The 18167-nt window shown below is 45.0% G+C and overlaps 2 protein-coding genes across 3 annotated transcripts; one reads left to right on the top strand and one right to left on the bottom strand.

The window, feature by feature from the left end:
• Positions 1 to 87: 87 nt before the first annotated feature.
• crfb16 (cytokine receptor family member B16) lies at positions 88 to 8335 on the bottom strand. Of its 2 annotated transcripts, none has more exons than XM_046407809.1 (7): positions 6549 to 8335; positions 5555 to 5681; positions 3804 to 3994; positions 2336 to 2460; positions 1842 to 1989; positions 1295 to 1446; positions 88 to 918 (listed from the first exon to the last, which is right to left on the bottom strand). In XM_046407809.1, exons 1-7 carry the CDS (start codon positions 6745 to 6747, stop codon positions 826 to 828), a joined length of 1035 nt encoding a protein of 344 aa, XP_046263765.1. In that variant the 5' UTR covers positions 6748 to 8335; the 3' UTR covers positions 88 to 825. The 2 variants fall into 2 exon arrangements, with proteins under 2 accessions (XP_046263765.1, XP_046263764.1); XM_046407808.1 differs by having other exon boundaries at positions 88 to 921; positions 6549 to 8332.
• Positions 8336 to 9605: 1270 nt separating this feature from the next.
• cldn15la (claudin 15-like a) lies at positions 9606 to 14468 on the top strand. The gene is made up of 5 exons (XM_046407811.1): positions 9606 to 10202; positions 12394 to 12558; positions 12816 to 12897; positions 13563 to 13676; positions 14128 to 14468. The coding sequence occupies exons 1-5, from the start codon at positions 9986 to 9988 to the stop codon at positions 14207 to 14209; spliced, it is 660 nt and encodes a 219-aa protein (XP_046263767.1). The 5' UTR covers positions 9606 to 9985; the 3' UTR covers positions 14210 to 14468.
• The last annotated feature ends 3699 nt before the right edge of the window (positions 14469 to 18167 follow it).

Here is an 18167-nt window from a genome sequence, read left to right as displayed (position 1 = left end):
ACAAGCAGACAACAAGCTGGCAACACGTAATGGAGAAGAACACACACACACACACACACACACACGCACGCACGCACGCACGCACGCACGCACGCACGCACGCACACACACGTAACACCACAACATCACAGCAACATAAACAACATGTTTTAAAACCAGTTCAGATTCAGAATCAGAACATGCTCTTAACAGGATTTAATGCCTTTAGAGTCGTTATTCACACATTCACAGACTGAGTACTGGACTTTGTAATCCTGAGCACAAGCTCACCACAGTAAGTACACTAAAAACAGTTTCATTATATTTAATTAATAAATGTGCGTTTGCTCTGCCAGTAGGACTTCGACAGGCTGCTTATGCTAACGTGAAGGTTGTTCATCATGTGACAACACTGTGGTTAAGACTTCAGTTTAGGCCTCAAAGCAACTTGTTTGGGAAACATCATCAACATCCTAGTGTGGGTTAAATACTTCATCAGGATTAAGGATCCATCACGGTTCTGGTTAAACCAACTTTCACTGTCAGTAGAAAACAGGAAACGCCAACAGACTCAAACATCTCTCGGCGACTGCTGATCCTGAGCCGTCCGGCCTTCAGATGATTATTTTCATATGGATCATCAGAGACTCGCAGTCGTTACACGTTTCCTGCGGCCCAGTTACGGCGCTCTTTGGTTGTTTCGATGCTGTTGGTTGCTTTTACAAGTTTTCCCCACAACATCTGAAGACACCACAAGTCCTGATGTTCCCAGGACGGCTGAGCCCACCAACATTCTGTAGAAACATTTCAGAGCTCCACGAAACCCACAGCAAACCTCAGGGCTCGTCAGCTCGAGGGGTCGACGCTCTGCAGCACGTGGATCTGCTCATAAAGCTCCGCCTCCTCTGACCTCGTCGAGATCTGAATGTCCCAATCAGACTGCTGCAAGAGAGGACACATTTTGTTTTAATCTGCATTTAAATTTATGAGAAGTTTGATTGCAGATGCTGATGACTGTGAAACCACACAGTGAGTAGATGTAAATGTAAAATGATTACTGGAACAGGATGTCACGGTTTTAAGGTTTGAGGTATTTCCTGTCTGATGTCGAAGGTTTCTCTGCTGCATCCTGTCTCATGTTTTACTTTACGCCTTTTTGACCGTTGATCAGTTTGTGTTTTTCACTCACCCCCGTCAAGCTCTGCCTCCTCGTCATTCCTCGTAAGCCTTTTGTTGTTTTCATATTGTTTGCATTAAATTGACTGAACTGCTGTGATTTGATTTATTATTTTGATTTCCAAAAGGTGGGACTGACCAGTGAACGGGGCAGTGGCTCTTTACGGAAATACGTCTGACAGGCTTCTGGACGGCAGTGACAGATGAACCAGACCACAGCGGACAGGAAGCCTGCCACCGTGACCACAGTCACAGTCGCAGCCGTCGGCGTCTTCCATGCAGAGTCTGAACCTGCGCATAAATCACCAGAATGAAGGTCACGTCCTTATTATTTATGGAAATAAACCTTTCGTCTGCGGGTAATATTTTCCCTTGGTGACATAAAGACGTCATGGGCTTTTGGGAAGTGACAAAATGCAGGGATTCTTTTAAACGTGACGTTTAAAAAATACATTTTAGCAAAGTGGGGACATATTTGCAAAGGGGGGACACTGCTTAAAATTGTTAATGTTTAGGAGAGAATAAGAAAAAAGAGGAAATGCTTTTAGAGCAGTTTTTGAAAAGTAAGAACAGGAAACCTGAGGGTGTTTTTGCCATGAAAACAATTTTGTCAAGATGCATTATGTTAAAAACACATCACAAGTTAAAAAGTACAGATGTGTGTGTGTGTGTGTGTGAGCCTGTACCTGTGATGGAAACACACTGGCTGTCAGTGTTGCCGCTGTAGAGCTGTGTGTTCAGGACAGTGCGAGCTCTGACGCAGTACACCGTTCCCTCCTGCAGGGCGGCGACTTGCAGCATCATCTGCTCGGCTGGCACTGTGTACACAGCAGCCTGAAGAAGACAGAGCGAGCGGGAGAAGAGATGACAGGAAATACAAGTGAAAATGGAACAAACACATGCTGATATGTCAAAGTAAAACAAGAAAACAGGCTGTGATGAAAGAAGGGAAGAGCTGAAGGGGTAGAAAAGTGGAAGTGAAAAAGACATGAGGCAAAAAACGAAGAAAAGATTGCATTGATGATAAAGAAAAAAGAAGAGGACAAAGCAGGAATGAAACAAGAGAGACAAAATTAAGACACGAAAGGAAACAATGAAGGACAAGAAGGGCAGGAGAATTCAGAGAAACAAAGAAGAGAAGAGAAGAAGAATGGAGCGGAGACAGGAAGTGAACTCTGACCTGCAGCTCGTCGCCTCTCTTCCACACCGTCACGTTGATGACGGCGGTGACAGGAAGTTTATCAAACCACACCTGAAGGGCGTCGCCCACAGCCGTCACCTCCATCGCCGGCGGCGTCAGGACGGCTGCAGGCACGACATTCACACTCAGTCATTCAATACACACTGAAGACACTGTGCTTTACCCTGCTGTCTCCGTTGAGGTTTTAAACCACTTCAGGAAATCACAGGACTTCACTGCTGTTTTCCTGTCCATACGTCTGCACTGACCCTGACCCGACCCCCCGTAACCTTATGTCAGCTTGACGAACGCCGGCGTCGCCTGATGTCATCATCATGACATGCATGCATTTATTTGGTAAAGGAGTGATGATTTGCTGTGATAATAATCAGAAAGGAGACAGCAGCAGATGTTGGATTATTAACATGACAAAAAACTGATTAACCATGTGTGTTCTTCACCTACAATGTGTAGGCCCTCTGACATACACTATATAGACAAAAGTATTGGGATACACTTCTTTAATATTGTAACGTCATGTTGACATAACAGTGGGAGTTATGACTAATGATATCAACATGTTTTCATGTCTGCATTTGTTCTTCCATTCACTGATGTCATAAACAGAATTCAAGATTCACCATATGGACAAAAGTATCCAGACACCCCTCTTCATGGGTCTGTTCCTCAGGGTTTGGGCTCGGCCCCTGACCTCCAGTGAAGGGAAATCTTAATGCTTCAGCACACCAAGACATGTTGGACAATGCTATGCTTCCAACTTTGTGGCAACAGTTTGTTGAAGGCCCTTTTCTATTCCAGCATGACTGTGCCCCAGTGCACAAAGCAAAGCTCCATAAAGACATGGTTGGATGAGTTTGGTGTGGAAGAACTTCACTGGCCCACACAGAGCCCTGACCTCAACCCCATCCAACACCTTTGGGATGAACTGGAACGGAGATTGTGAGCCAGGCCTTTTGGTCCAACATCAGTGTGTGACCTCACAAATGCTCTACTGCATGAATGGGCACAAATTCCCACAGAAACACTCCAACATGTTGTGGAAAGCCTTCACAGAAGAGTGGAAGCTGTTAGAGCTGCGAAGCTGTCTGAGTGTTTACAATCAGAATCAGAATCAGAATCAGAATTCCTTTATTAATCCCTGGAGGGAAATTCTTGAAAATGAGACGTCATTAAAGTCCCTGTTGCTGTGATGGGCAAGTGGCCCAATACTTTTGTCTGTATAGTGTAGCAAATGATGGCATCTCTGAGCAGCGTAACTAAACACAACCAAATATGACCTCCTGGTGAACACATAGTGATTCATTCATAATTATGTAAATGAAGGCAGGAAACCAACCGAGTCTGTCTGTCCGTCTGTGACGATTTAACGTTCTTGTCTCATCATGTTTCATTTTTGCACCATTTGATTTGGCGTATGGGGGATGTGCAGGACTGAAAACTGTCTTACTGTCTCTGCGGTTGAAAGGAGGCCTGAGTTCGGTCCAGGACGAGAGCTGGGAGCCGCAGTGCGCTCTGACCTGCAGGTTGTAGTTGGAGTCGGATCCCAGGTCAAAGGTCAGGTCACAGTGAGTGTGAGGAGTCAGCTGGCACTCAGGAGCATCCACCCATGTGTTGTTCTGCACCACCAGCTCAAACTCCCTTCAGAGAGACGCACAGAGAGCCTCAACCCGAAATCCTCTGGGTTCATTTAACCTTTTATTTTGTACAAAATGCTGCTGGTTGCCAAATTGATTAGCACACATCTGCAGTTGGCAACAATAATCAACCCAAACTCAGGTAACACACCTGCATACCTGCATACCTCCACCACCTCCACCATGTCTCTGTGCTTTTCCTTTCAGCCAGAGTTCTGTTCATCACAGTTGATTAAAAATTAAATTAAGCATAAGAGTGAGTCAGAGTTTCAGTGTGCTGACAGGTGGAGTCTACCTGTTAGGTGACATTTAACCACAGCTTACAAAGCTAAGACATCCGAGGACCTCAGACCCTCGAAACTTCTCAACATGTGAGTAGAGTCAAAGAAGAATTTGTAAATTGAAAAAGGATAAAATACATTTTGTAAAGCTTAACTTTCACTACAGGATGAAAACGACACGTCGGTTTGTTCTGTCAAAGCATCCACGCCTGCCTGTGACATCACGCCTGCCTGTGACATCACACCTGCCTGTGACATCACACCTGCCTGTGACATCACGCCTGCCTGTGACATCACGCCTGCCTGTGACATCACACCTGCCTGTGACATCACACCTTCCTGTGACATCACACCTGCCTTCTCTCACTCTGAACAGATCAGAAGTGAGGGAGTTTGCTGCAGGTGAGCACAACAGAACAATGAGAAAACACTGCAGCTGCCTTCACTGCTGCTGGTGGCTGAGTTGAGAATCCTGAACTGAGCTCACCTCAAAGCAAAGTTTCAGGTGCTTGTGAGGCCTGACGGCAGCCACAGGAATGTTTCTGAGAGTCAGTTAAAACATCCTGGCTGTGATTGACAGCTGACATGACGCAGTCTGAGCGAAGACGAGAACACACACACACACACACACACATCAGTTGGTTATATCATAAAGAGGCCAGGTGTGTCTTTGATTTGTGAGTTAGAAAAACCTGCTGGACTGTGTGCTCAGGTACCTGCCGCATGTTTCACCAGTCATACAAACCTCACTGTGTTTCAGGAGAAATAAAGAATAAAACCTTTTATCATCATCAAGAATTATTTTTACTTAATGCAGCTACAAGTACATCAGAGCTGATTCTGATGGACATCTTCAGAAATTTAATACAAATTAATGATGATCATCAGATTCATCTCTAATATTCAGTAATCTGTTTGCAGTGTTAACATACATAGCTATAAATATTTGCGATATACTTTTCTATTCCATTTTCTATTATTTTCTTTATCGCAGAAAGAGTGAACAATAAAGCTGACAGCGTAGTGGTTGGTCTGACTGACTTCCTGTCTGTGACTGCTTCCTAAACACCTCTCATGTATAGTTTCAGGTTTAAAGAAAGGCTCAGCTGCTCGCTGTAGTTTGCACTGAACAAACAGGAGGAAATAGTGTGTTTGTTGGGGACTATTTTCAGCGGCGGACTACTTTGGACGCAGTACACTACGGTGGCTGTGAAGTGAAACCAGCAGACAGGCAGAAGAGCAGCGATGTGAAATACTGTTGGTCTTTCATGTGTTTGACTCACCCCTGGAACTGAACCGAGTAGAGGAGTGTAGTGTGGCACATGGCCTGCAGGGGGCGCCACTTCAGTATGTGTCTCATGTCAACAGACTCCATGGAAATTCCACTGGGAGCCGACAGCATCCAAACACCTGGAAACACAGCGAGTTCATGTCATCCAGTGATGGAGGGAGGAGGTCCCGCCTGAGGAGCCCATTTTAACGTGTCAGGGGCTGCGTGACAATACATTAACCTGAATAATCCTGATAATGAAACTGAGAAAAGGACAATTAAACTATCGACATCATAATCTTTGGGTTTCAGAGAAGCGGCTCCTGGTCCTTTTGTTCGCACTGGGCACAGCCAGTCCAGCTGTTTCCCAGCCTTTAAGCTAAGCTAATCTGCTGCTGTTTGTAGCCTCATGTTTACCACACAAACACGAGTGGATTCAGTCTGAACAAACAACTCCGAGAGACAAAGACAAGAAGCACGTTTGTCAAAATCCTCAGGGAAACAATGCGGTTTGTGTTAAAAGCTCAGGTCCCCTTAACTCTGAGGTGAAGGTCAGAGGACCAGTCGACGTCAGTCAAGAAGAAACGCGCCTCAGAGAGCTGACATGTTTTGTCATTGATACAATCCTTTGATATAACGCAACAGTCCTGTAAGTTTTTATTCTAGAAGTTGTGTTTTTCAATTCAATTCAATTCAATTTTGTTTAAAGTGCCAATTCATAACACAGTTATCTCAAGACACTTTACAGGTGTGTAAACAACACACTCAGAACAAACCAAGAGAATCAGAGGGAAACAGGTCTCAGGGCAAAACCCCACACTGAGTAAGGGTTTAGTCCATGACTTTATTATAGCGGCCATCACTGAACACTCCAGCAGCCCCTGAGCCTGAGGAGAACCTGGGCAGAGTGGCGGCTAAACGCTAACACTCTGTTGTTGAATATGTGAACAAAACTTTACTGAGTTCATCCAAAACTGACCAGGACACTGAACTGGGAGTGAACTCACAGTCTGTGAAGTCCAGCAGGGCCATCATCATCATCATCATCATCATCACCACAGTCGCAGTGCATCTCAGTCTCATGATGCTCACATCAGGTCCAAATCCCACCAGAGGCCTGCATGTAAACTGATCCAGAATACAACACACAGTCCAGAGTTCTGCCCCTGAAACCTGGATGCTCCTTCTGTTTTTCATACACTGCATACGTCTGAAGGTGAAGCGAATATCCCAGCCGGTCTTTCAGCCTAAGATCCACACGATCCAGATCCAGGTTTCTGATCTTTCCCCTCTGAATTTTCGGTGCAAACGGATGAGAAGCTGTTTGAAAAGCAGTAGCCACATGAGCACGGCTGCCGTCGGTCTGCACAGAGAAGCTGCTGCAGCAGGATTTTGGGTCGCAGGGCTGGTCGGACTTGTTTGTCGGCTGCCTCGGGGCTTCAGCCGTCACCTGTGAACTCACCACACGCCTGATGAGCTCTGAAGACAGCAAACAGAGCTGCTGGTATGTGACTCATCTTTTCAGTTCATTAACAAGCACACAATCTACTGCTGTACACAAGCCAGAAATACACTCAGCCAGAACTCCTGACGGCCTCTCATTACGTTAGTGCGACGCCCCTGGACTCCTCAGGACGGGAACTTTCCGGAGTTTGTTATCAAAGTCAGAATCATCCGGCCTTCACACCACAAAATGCAATTCATGAGCACACGAGCCCTGAGGACAAACTCAGAGGCCCGGTGTGTTCGACGACATGCCAACGCGGCCCACACGAAGCTGCAGTTCCAGAGCCGCACCTCGTGAGCTGCTCATGTTGGACAGTCTGAACCTCAGCAGGGCAAACAGCAACACTGACTACAATGTTTTTCTTCTTATTTTCTACATGACTTGAGTTGAGACCGAACCCATCAGCCTGACGCAGATCGATCAGACACCTGCTCAGGTGTTACCAGGCCACAGTAACTCCATCAGGACCCTCACCTGACACAACTGAACCTGGTACCTTCCCAGCCTGCCGTTGCTTCTTGTTTGAAACTGGCATCAACGTCACAGTGAGCAGATGTGAATCACAAGGTTGGCTGTAGCGTCTTTGTGCTGTTCTCAGCTGAGTACACGTCACAAGGGATTGATGATCACTTCCTGTCATGTTTATTGTTCCACAGCATCACGACTTTCTTGGGAGTCGAGGTTGCGTTTGGGGGAATATTTTAAAACCTGCAGGGCAAATTAAACTGAAACTATCTGACTGGAGAGACACAACAAAGGTGAAAATATGTGATTCATTGAAGTGACATTTTAACAAGTGGGTAAGATTCACTGCTAGTGAAAGCAAAAGATGCGGTTGATGATGTAGTGAAGACTGTGGGATGCTGGGAGTTTGCTGTCTTCACGGTGAAACGACCATCAGGGCAGGTGAATGATTTCACCTTTAACTCTGCTCTGCTGTTGCTCATGAAAGTAGACGTGATGTTTTGCTCTTCTGGTTTGGATGAACTACGTTCAACCTCTCCGAGTCTCGGTCTGATAGCGTCTCTGCTTCACGAGGGGAGAAGACAGAAAGTGTTGGACTTTGGACTCTCATGTCCATCAAACATTAACTGTTGCTAACCATAAAGCTATAAAACACAGAACAGCTCACACAACCTGCTAACCGTCTGCTTTTTCCACACATCCAAACATTTATGTAACATTTCTGATGATCAGAGTGAATTTTAAATGAACTCAAAGTCGTGGTCACACTTTGGTTAAACGTGGTTGAATGTTGGTCTGTTTCTAACCCCAGACTGATCACAGATGCAGAAGTGATTGTTTTCATTTGACTCATCCAGCAGCAGGACGCAACCTGGGCTTCCTTATTTGGACACGAACTTGTTTCTAGTTCTTCTCCTTCCTGCTGTCCAGTCCTGCTTCCTGTTCACAAACAGCTAGCTGAGAGGAAATGTGCTGAAAGGTGAACAGAGGAAGAAAGCAGGGTTTCAGTTCCCTTCAGCTCAGATCACTTGGTGTGGGAGAAACTTCACTGCAGTAAACGTTTATTTCAGTTTTACAGTTTTTAACTGCTGCTGTTTTCTTTCAGTTCCTGCTTCAGCTCACATCCAGTTAACCTTTCAGCTCTGATCTCGGTGTTTAGTAATTCTTTCTGTATAGAATTATGTGTGACAAAGACAGTGAAGTGTAGTAACTGAAACCAACTGAACTGAACTCAGTTTTTACTGATTCATAGATATTTGACAGCTTAGTAAATATCCCACTACATCTTGAATGTTCTTCTGAACGTGTCTTTGTCCTGATCCTCCTGACACTATTTTAATGCCTCTAACACATGATGGACGAGACGGCTGTGGATGAAGCAGAACAATGTGGACCTGCTGTCCTCTGATGCATCTGATGCAATTGAATTTTCCCCCGGGATCAATAAAGTATCTATCTATCTATCTATCTATCTATCTATCTATCTATCTATCTATCTATCGATCTATCTATCTGATGCATGCAGCATCAGACCAGGCGTCATGTTGAAACTTTATGCTTCCTGTCAGTTTAATTTTCAGTTTTATGCTGACGACTCTGTGCTTTAGTTCTGGTTAGGTTTAGGCACTAAAAACACTTTGGTTAGCGTGAGGAAAAGGTCATGTTTTGCCTTAAAATACCTGGTTTCATCACCTGGAAACCCCCTCACTCGTCCTTCAAGATGTCCACTGTTTGTGTCACAAAGACAGCTACAAAACGTCCCAGCGGTCGCTTCAGCGATCCGGTTTGTTGAGGTGGTCTTGATCAGTGGTTACTTGCTTGGCAGCAGTCACAGCATCACCAACCCCTCACACCTGCTCACGTAATCACAAGGATGTTGCCGTGATGCGTATGAACTTTACAAAACTAACGTAACGTAACCAAATATCACTTGATTCTGGTGACTTGGCTGCAATACTCTGCTGCTGTTCTAGCAAAGTTTTTCCATTGCAGTTGCAGTTTAATATTTTGACTTGTGGTCACCGACTGTTTCCTGTGGTGTCGGTCAGTGTCAGTTCATGTGTTGACAAAAGCAGCTGCAACTCCTGTCTACAAAAGACCTGTGGATGTTTTATAATATTATTTGAGGTGTGGCTGAAGACTCTCAGTCGTCATCATCATCATCATCATCATCATCAATACTGAGTGGGAGGTGGTGGGGAACTACAGGGAGCGGCTCCCAGCAGTTTATGGCCCCTGGCAGAGAGTAAAGTCCTCCTGTTGGAGCTGCAGTCGTCAGATTGACAAGAAGTCGGTGCAGTAGAGAGACGAGACTCTCCAACACGCCAATCAGTTTCTGACTTCACCCAGCGAGGCCTTCTGACCCTGCTCTCGTTACACATTTTGAAGGCATCATTGTTTTGTTCCAGCTGGATTTTATTTTTTTTCCGTGTCTCTTTGTTGTTTCAAAAGTTTTCTGGAGAAGTTACCACCATGTCGACGGCTGTGGAAGCGACCGGGTTTATCATGTGCCTGTTGAGCTGGCTCGTCACCGGAGCCGCGCTGGTTAACGACTACTGGAAGATCTCCACCGTGTCCGGCGGCGTCATCATCTCCCAGAGGCTGTTTGAAAACCTGTGGCACTCCTGCGCCGAAAACAGCGCCGGCATCGCCGAGTGCAGAGACTTTGAATCACTGCTGGCCCTGCCTGGTAAGTCAAGAACGCTGATCACCTGAGTTTTAAAATCTTAAGTTTTAGAAAACAGATGGTAGAGAGGATGAAGACGTTTCGATACCGCATACAGAATCCAGGCAGAGATACTGTGGGCTTTTGATTTGGCTTCTGAAGTCTTCTGAATAGAAGTCCATAATACACATTAAATGAAAAGTGAAAATCAAGTAAAAGAATACTAATAAATTTAATAAATGTAATGTTACGCTTTCAAAAATGACATTTTACAATGTTTTTGACATGTTTAGGTTACACTGTAAATTATCTAAGATGTCTGGGAGGTCAAGTTCTTCGTCTACATGAGGTCACAAAGCTGCCGAAGGACCTCAAAAATCTTCTGAAAGCAGAAATCTGTTTAACTCCAAAGCTTTGAACCTCACTAGTGGTTCAGGGGGCTTCCCACTCTCCATGAAACAAAATCTTATCAGGTCCACTGTACAGAAAATAAGCCAGTGTTTCAGAGTGACTTGTCCAAAGGTTGGAGGCGTTGGAGGAGTTGGTGAAGTTTCCCGCCCAAAAACCACAAATGCAGATCAGTTGATGTCATAGTTTGTCACCAAGACACAACTGGACCAACATTATGTACATTATGTACAGAGTTAATAACTGTGAAGGTAATTCATTGATGTCACCTTTTCTTCCAACATGATGTAAAAGCTTCCCTTTTGGGCGCCATTTTGAGCCTTCACGGTCAGTAAAATGGAGGGAAAGCAAACAGAAGCAGCCATTAGCGTCGCGTCCTCTTCACTTCGGTTTGGTTTGGTTGATGTGTGTTGGCTCAGGTATAACACAGTGTGCACGAGTCAGACGCCATTTTGAGTTTTCTTGTGCCTTTGTTTGCTCAAAAAATATTCTCACAGCGGTTAGCTTGAGGAAGAAAGGAAGAACTTTGCTGAACTTTTTCTGCTCGAGATGGAAACTCAAGAATTCACAGATTAATTCATTCATTAGTCGCTTGTTATAGGTAACACTGGAAGGAAGCTTGTGTCATTGAAAGAGAAGCTGTTTTGAATCCATGTTTTGATCTCCATCATATACTATAATACACTAAAATAACACTCATTTTGGAATTTTAGAGGAATAGTAGAAGTTCCTCTAATGTGTTGATGCTAACGATGAGAAAACGTTCGCTCAGACTGCGTCTCGCAGTGTTTGATTCGGTTCCAGTTCTTAAAGCTTCGTGATGTTCCCGCTGGTGCACTGTGGTTTGGAAATGAAGAACAGGGGCTCTTTATTGGATGAACAGAGACTTATAAATTAGTGTTTGCATGATCGAGTTATTTAACTCGATATTTCGTACTGTATGATTCACTGCTTATGGCTTCAGTCTATTTTGATACTGGCTGAAACTCTCTCTGAAACTCTGCCCTCACTCATAAAGAGGTGTGGCATCCTTTTACGATCATCTGAGGTCATTTTGTCAATAAATGATTACAACAGTGTGGCTGAATTTCACTTTAAATGTTTATTCAACAAGGCTCTTATTTTTGTAGTGCGACTCGTTTCCTGCAGAGAAGATCGAGCAACGTGAAACGCAGTCGGCAGAATAAAGTGTCACTGTTTGTTTCTGCCATCCACAAATATGTTCAGCTTTACACCTGATGTGTTGACACGTTCACTTCTCAACTTAGTGTTGTGTTAGGATGAGGAAAAGATCGAAACCAAACCAAAGCACAGCAGAACCCAAACTGTGGCCTCTCATCTGACCTCCTCGTCTCCTCGTCTCCTCGTCCTCCTGCTGAGGAGGTCAGCTGATGTTCAACACAAGCCATGAGACACAGCTGAGAGAAGATGTGATCTAATTATTAGATTACCTCGTCTATTCTTAAGACATTTTGATTGTTCTCGGTTAACCACGTGGTAACTGAGTCAAACTGTGAAGGGCTACATGAAGCACAGCGTCGGTCGGATTGTGGCTGAATCAGACGGTCAACTAAAACGCTGGTAATAATGAGAGAAACTGAGGTTGTTGAGGTTTGACCACTCAGTCTGCTTTACATTAGCATCACATGTGTTTCCATAGTAACAGTGTAGGGTGGGGCATCAGGTGTGTTTCAGGGATAAGAACACCTCATCATGTGAACACATAGCGTGTGCTGTCAGTGAGCAGCAGAGGCTCGTCCTCGCTGGTGAGGCTACGTGGCTTAAAGGGTTTGCTTCCCCTCTGCAGCTCACGTGCAGGCGAGTCGCGCCCTGATGATCATCTCTCTGCTGTTCGGCCTCGGCTCCATGATCGTCGCTCTGCTCGGACTCAAGTGCATCAAGATCGGCTCTGCCACCGACCAATCAAAGGCCAAGATCGCCGTCACCGGAGGGATCCTGAGCATCCTCGCTGGTGAGACGCGCACACGTGATAGACAACTGAAACAACACGCCGTCATGCACTTATTCAGTGTTTTTAGAGGACTTCTCAAAGTGCTCAGACAGAAGCATCTGATCTGATTAGCTTCACATGGGAAGCAGTGCAAAAGAGAGAAGTGCACAGAGAAACTGCTCTCATATCAGCACTCTGAGTTGGACTCTTTATTAATAAAACTAACGAGAATGAGGATTAAAACATGTTTTTGTGCTCATGTTTTACTTGTGTTGCAGGTCTGTGCTGCATGATTTCGGTTTCCTGGTACGCCTACAGAGTCGTGCAGGACTTCTATGATCCGTTCTATGGTGGCATGAAGTGAGTGAACTGGGAAACAGTTTAGACTGACAGCGTTAAATAATCAACACTAATGACAGGAAAAGGCAGCTGCTAGCTTAGTCATCATAACGTACTGACTTTATTAAAATGGAATAAAACACAGTCATGTAAAACTATTTTAATTGCTACATTTCTTTAAATAAAATCAGGGGCTGCAGAGGCAGACAACATGAACAATAAAGTGTCTGTCTCATATTTCAGTTCAGCTTCATGTCCATCACTTCAAATTCATCGATGTAAACGTGTTATTTTCAACACTCTGTTGTCCTGCACTGTGCACCTGAAGTGTTAAAGTTGTGTGTGTGACGTGAGTTAGGCTGTTGATGAAGAAACTACATATTTATATGTAATGATCATAATGTGCATTTTAAAACAACCTCTCACTTTACTCAGGTGAGTTGTTGTCCAGTGAGAGGACAACTGCTCATTCATGATGTATTGATTTCTTGGTCTATAAAAAAGTATCCATCTATCTATCGATGAGATATTCCACTCTGAAAGGCTGCACTTCCTGCCTGTTAGAGTAAGGACTCAGTAAGCAGTTGGGGTTAGGTTAGGGTAAGCAGTTTGTCGGTGTCACTGCAGGCCTGCCGTTTGCAGGTGTGTTTGCAGTTTGCTTCACTCTGTCCTGTGTGTGTTTGCAGGTTCGAGTTGGGTACTGGTCTGTACCTGGGATGGGGTGGAGCCTGCCTGGGTATGCTGGGTGGATGTCTTCTCTGCACCGCCTGTCGGAGGGCATCGGCTGGGGGCAAGAAAGGGTGGGTGACACACACCCAGCTGAGGTTGTTCTCACATGCTTTTAAAAGGATAAAAACTTGAGGATGAAAGTCACAGGCTGAGCAGCAGTGTTTTACTGCCCTCTTGTGGTGGTGTGCTCTGTTGCACCTGTAGCCACACCCAGCAGTGATGTCACAGTGTCCTGGAGTGCACCTGTACACCACTCACACACCATCACTCAGTCAAACTGAGATGAAAACGCAGAGCAACTCGTTTCAGCTCAGTGAAATCCACTAAAGCTCTTTTGCTCGCATGGCCTCCACTGCTGGGCGGAGCGGACAGCCAATCAGGAGAGAGCATCTTATGATTCAACCATCAGTTTGGTTTGGTGACATTAAAACCTGAGACTTGGATGATCTTCTGCTCGTGTGTGTTAACCATTTAGGCTCCACCTCACAGTTTGAGCCTGACTTCTCCTCTGTTGTTCTGCAGGGCTTACTATGGAAACCCTCCGAAGAAGGTCTACACGGCCACCGCCAAGTCTGATCCCGACGCAGCCAGAGCTTACGTCTAAACACGCGTGTCTCGTGATGTGGACACTTAAGGACATTGTGTCAGCTGACATCCAACTCAGATGTGAGGACAGACAACTAATGTCAGACGACCCGTGGATGATATTCTTCTGTTCTCTTGAAACATTTTGCTCATTTTTTTAAAGAGTTTTTGAGGTGGAATTGTAAACCTGAATCTTAGGAATACCTGAGGATTTGTAGATGATTGTGTAATTCTCTTAGGAGTTTGTTGTTGTCTGAATAAAATTTGTACTACATGACAGATGAGATTTTGGGTTGTGTTTTTAAAGGCGAAGATCCTGCAGGAGGCCCCTCAGCCATTTTAACATGAGAGCAGGACTCACAGATTTCTGACCGTTTGGTGTCTCTTTGTGGTTGTTTGGTGTCCCGGGACCTGGGACTCCTGGTCCTGTGTCTGGAAACCGTTATCAGCTGCCCATTCATGATAACAACATAACAGTTTTACTTATACAGATGTGAAAGTATGTTTTCATGAGGTTTTGCAAATGCAGAAATAAACAACTTTAAATGTCCTTCTGGTCATCTGCTGTGCAATAATTTAGTGTCTACAAACTGATCCTAAGTGCTGAACAAAACAACACATGATTGTTCCTGCACGTGCAGTGTGTGTGTGTGTGTGTGTGTGTGTGTGTGTAATCTCCTGTGTAATAATGATGATTAATGCACTGCAGGGCAGTAATCCACCTCTGTCTGTTTACCTGCTGACAGGCAGAACGGTGGATTAAAGCTCATTCTGTCTATGTATAGACACACACACACACACACACACACACACACACACACACACACACACACACACACACACACACACACACACCCACACTGGATCAAACCTGCTGCATAACCTTCAGGCTGCCTCTGGATGTCAAAAGTCTGAACACGTCTTTGTTTTTGTTTTTGTTCATGATCATTTGTGGCTTTAAATGAAACTCAGAAACAGTAGCTCCAAACAGTTGCTAAATATTTCTTCGAATCAGTGGTTATAACTCATGAATCATATTATCCTTTTCATCAAACACGCTTTCTCTTCCATCCATAATGAACTGGTTTCCCCAGTTTGCTACAGAAGAACTTGGCTGGTCTGTGAAGACCTGAGCAGCTTTGTGGTGACCTGGACCTGATCATTCAGTGGGCACCTGAAAAATCACTGCGGTCCATGGCTGTGAAGCAGAGCGGAGGAGACGCTGGACAGACAGCTGAGGTCCACTAACGCATTGTGAACCTTTAACGTTCGGATCTTCTGTAAGAACAGGCTGATCTTCACCAAGGCCTCCCTGCAGGAAGCTTTGGTTCAGTTTCCACTGATTCAGCTGCACACACTGGAAACAGAATCAGCAGCACAATATGCTCCGGTTCCAACAGAGCAGAGCCAACACGTTCAGAAACAGCAGGTTAGCAGAAACAAGCAGCCTCAAAACATGTCTTTCTTATTTCTACCACAATATGCTCTGAAGCTTCGTGCACAGAGTTTTCACCGACTGCCTCTCTAATCTGGTCGTGTTGTGCTGACTGAGGGGGAACCAGCTTCAATCCTCTCAGTCGGCTCACAGGAAGTCTGCGTCTGTCTGGACGCCGGGAGGAGGAGCTCGGGGGAGCGCAGAGCTGAGGGCTGGTCAAAGTTCACAGCCAGGCCGCCCGATTGGCTGACGGCGCCGAGGGGGGCTGTGACGCACAGCAGGTGTTGGCATATAGAGCCCCTGCCAGCGACCGCCGTCCCCCCCTCTGGTCCGAGCTCTCACCTTCCACTGCTGCAGCACAGGTGAGTCTTTCTACAACACATCTCCACCGTCACATGTTCGACACGCTTTCCGTCAGGAAAACATCCATTCATTTGTGATTTCATTTCCTCCACACCAACAGATTTGTCCACTCGTTAAAGAAGAATAATGTTCTTCTTTAGAAATACTCGAAGGCTGTCATGTTGTTCAGTGTGAAGCTCCTGATCAGTCTGATTCTAAATAAAACTGACATGACCTGACTGTGAGCAGCAGTCTTGCTTGTTTTGACAACATGAATGAGATTTTCTGTGTAATATTGTTATTGCTAACCGATCAGAGGAAATCAGTCCTGCTTTCAGTGAGGAGAAGTGAAATTCAGAGGGTTTTAAAAGGATTAAGGAGCTCAGCGGAGTTAAGCGTGTTCAGATCTCGCTCAGTCATCTCCACTCAATTAACTCGGCAAGGAGAAATCATTTATCTGCACCACCTCAGTCTGAGCTCTGGACGAGTCAGCCAGTCGGCTTGTTGGTTGGTCAGTGTGTTAAACTGGCTCCAAGCAGACATGAGACGGAGACAGTTTGAACAGGACAGGAACAGGACATCTGCTGTGGAGTTGGTCCATGATTGTTCTCACTGTAGCTGCTGCCTGCTGCCACTTGCAGGCGTCATTAGAAAGCTCAACATACGTTTCACCTGCAGCTCCAGACTGCAGTCGTGTCTGACTTTTGGAGTAAAGTAACTGGACGAGCCGAGCTCCCGGTCAGCCGGGAAACAAAAGGAGAAACGCTGTTCTGGAAACATAAACCCCCTGGATCACATCTGAGGTCACCGGTCTCAGTGTTGTCTTTGCTTTTAGATCTAAACTTAAAGTGTCCGCATTCACTCCTTGACGAAATCATTTTATATAAATCAAATATTCAATTCACATAGAAAAACCAGAAGAAGCTTTTTTCCATGTGTGTGAATATGCAAATCTTTTTAAAAGAAAGTTAAAAACTGATGTCCTCACTTCAGAACTTAACTACGACCATCCTGATCCTGGACTCAAACTCGCCTCTCTCTTCCTGCATTGCTTTCAAAATGTGCTGCACATTACAGCACAGTGACTTCGCTTTCTGCTGGTGTAATCCTTAAAGCCAAATCACACAACAGAGCGAAATCGATAAATCGGTCAGTAAACTTGAGTTTTGACTTTCTTGTGTCTCTGTCTCTCAGGTACCTGAAGTCCACCAACATGAGCTCAAAAAACGTTGTTTTCAAGAAGATTTGCAAGGACAAGTCGGTGAGTGGAGCACCTCGATGAGATCATTTCACCCATTAACCTTACAGCAGAAAGATGAATTTATGGATCACACATTAACGTGTGCACTGTGGTCATCTTGTTCAGCATTTAAACCAGAGTCCCATGTGAAGCACTGATTTCAGCACTGGAAACTGATGAGCAGCTCCATCAAAACAAGAAGAAAATCCAGCTTCCAATGAGCTACCAGCAGCTGTGGTCAGCTCACACGGGAGCTCAGACGTGAACTCAAACCTAATGAGGGAACTGACTTATTTGTGGATAATTCTTTAGATTAAAAGTTGCACAAAGCACGTGACTTTGGTTTAATTTCTGCAGCTTTTACAGAACAGATCCATCAGTCTGAACCTGCCTGTTCGGCCCTCAGACGTTGTGTTTTGTGTGGTTGCTGTTGCTCGTACTTGTTGAACACTGAGGGGCGTAATGACATGAGATGCAGCGGATCAGTCAACGTCGGTTTTTGGTGACATTTTCCATCTCGCTGCATTTAATTCTGCTAAGCTGCTCGTCCAACTGATCCTCATGAGGTCGACGCAAAGTCCAGAAAACGTGAGCTGAGCTGAGTGCGATCTGCTGAGTGTCACGTCTCAGGTGTTGGAAGATCACCTTGTCTGACAGACGCTCCATGAAAACAGAATAAACCCTCAAATATTCTGGTGCACAGACGAACAAAAAGGGGAACAACTGTTTAATTCTGATGTTTTAAGTCTCAAAAGCCTGGAAAATAAGACCTGACAAATTGTTTAATTAGTATGCAATCAGTACTACACAGTGAACGTGTCACGGATTTAGAAGTTGCACTCAGTGGTGGTTTGGGTGAGTCGTTCTTCTGTTTCTGAACTTTCCCTGGATTGAAATTTTTTCAGCCTATTTGAGATTAAAGTTGTAAATTTATGAGGAAAAGCTCTGATATTCTTGTTA

The sequence above is a fragment of the Scatophagus argus genome, chromosome 13, assembly GCF_020382885.2.
Source record: "Scatophagus argus isolate fScaArg1 chromosome 13, fScaArg1.pri, whole genome shotgun sequence".
Lineage (NCBI taxonomy): Eukaryota > Metazoa > Chordata > Actinopteri > Scatophagidae > Scatophagus > Scatophagus argus.
This window is presented reverse-complemented; position numbering and strand designations above follow the sequence as displayed.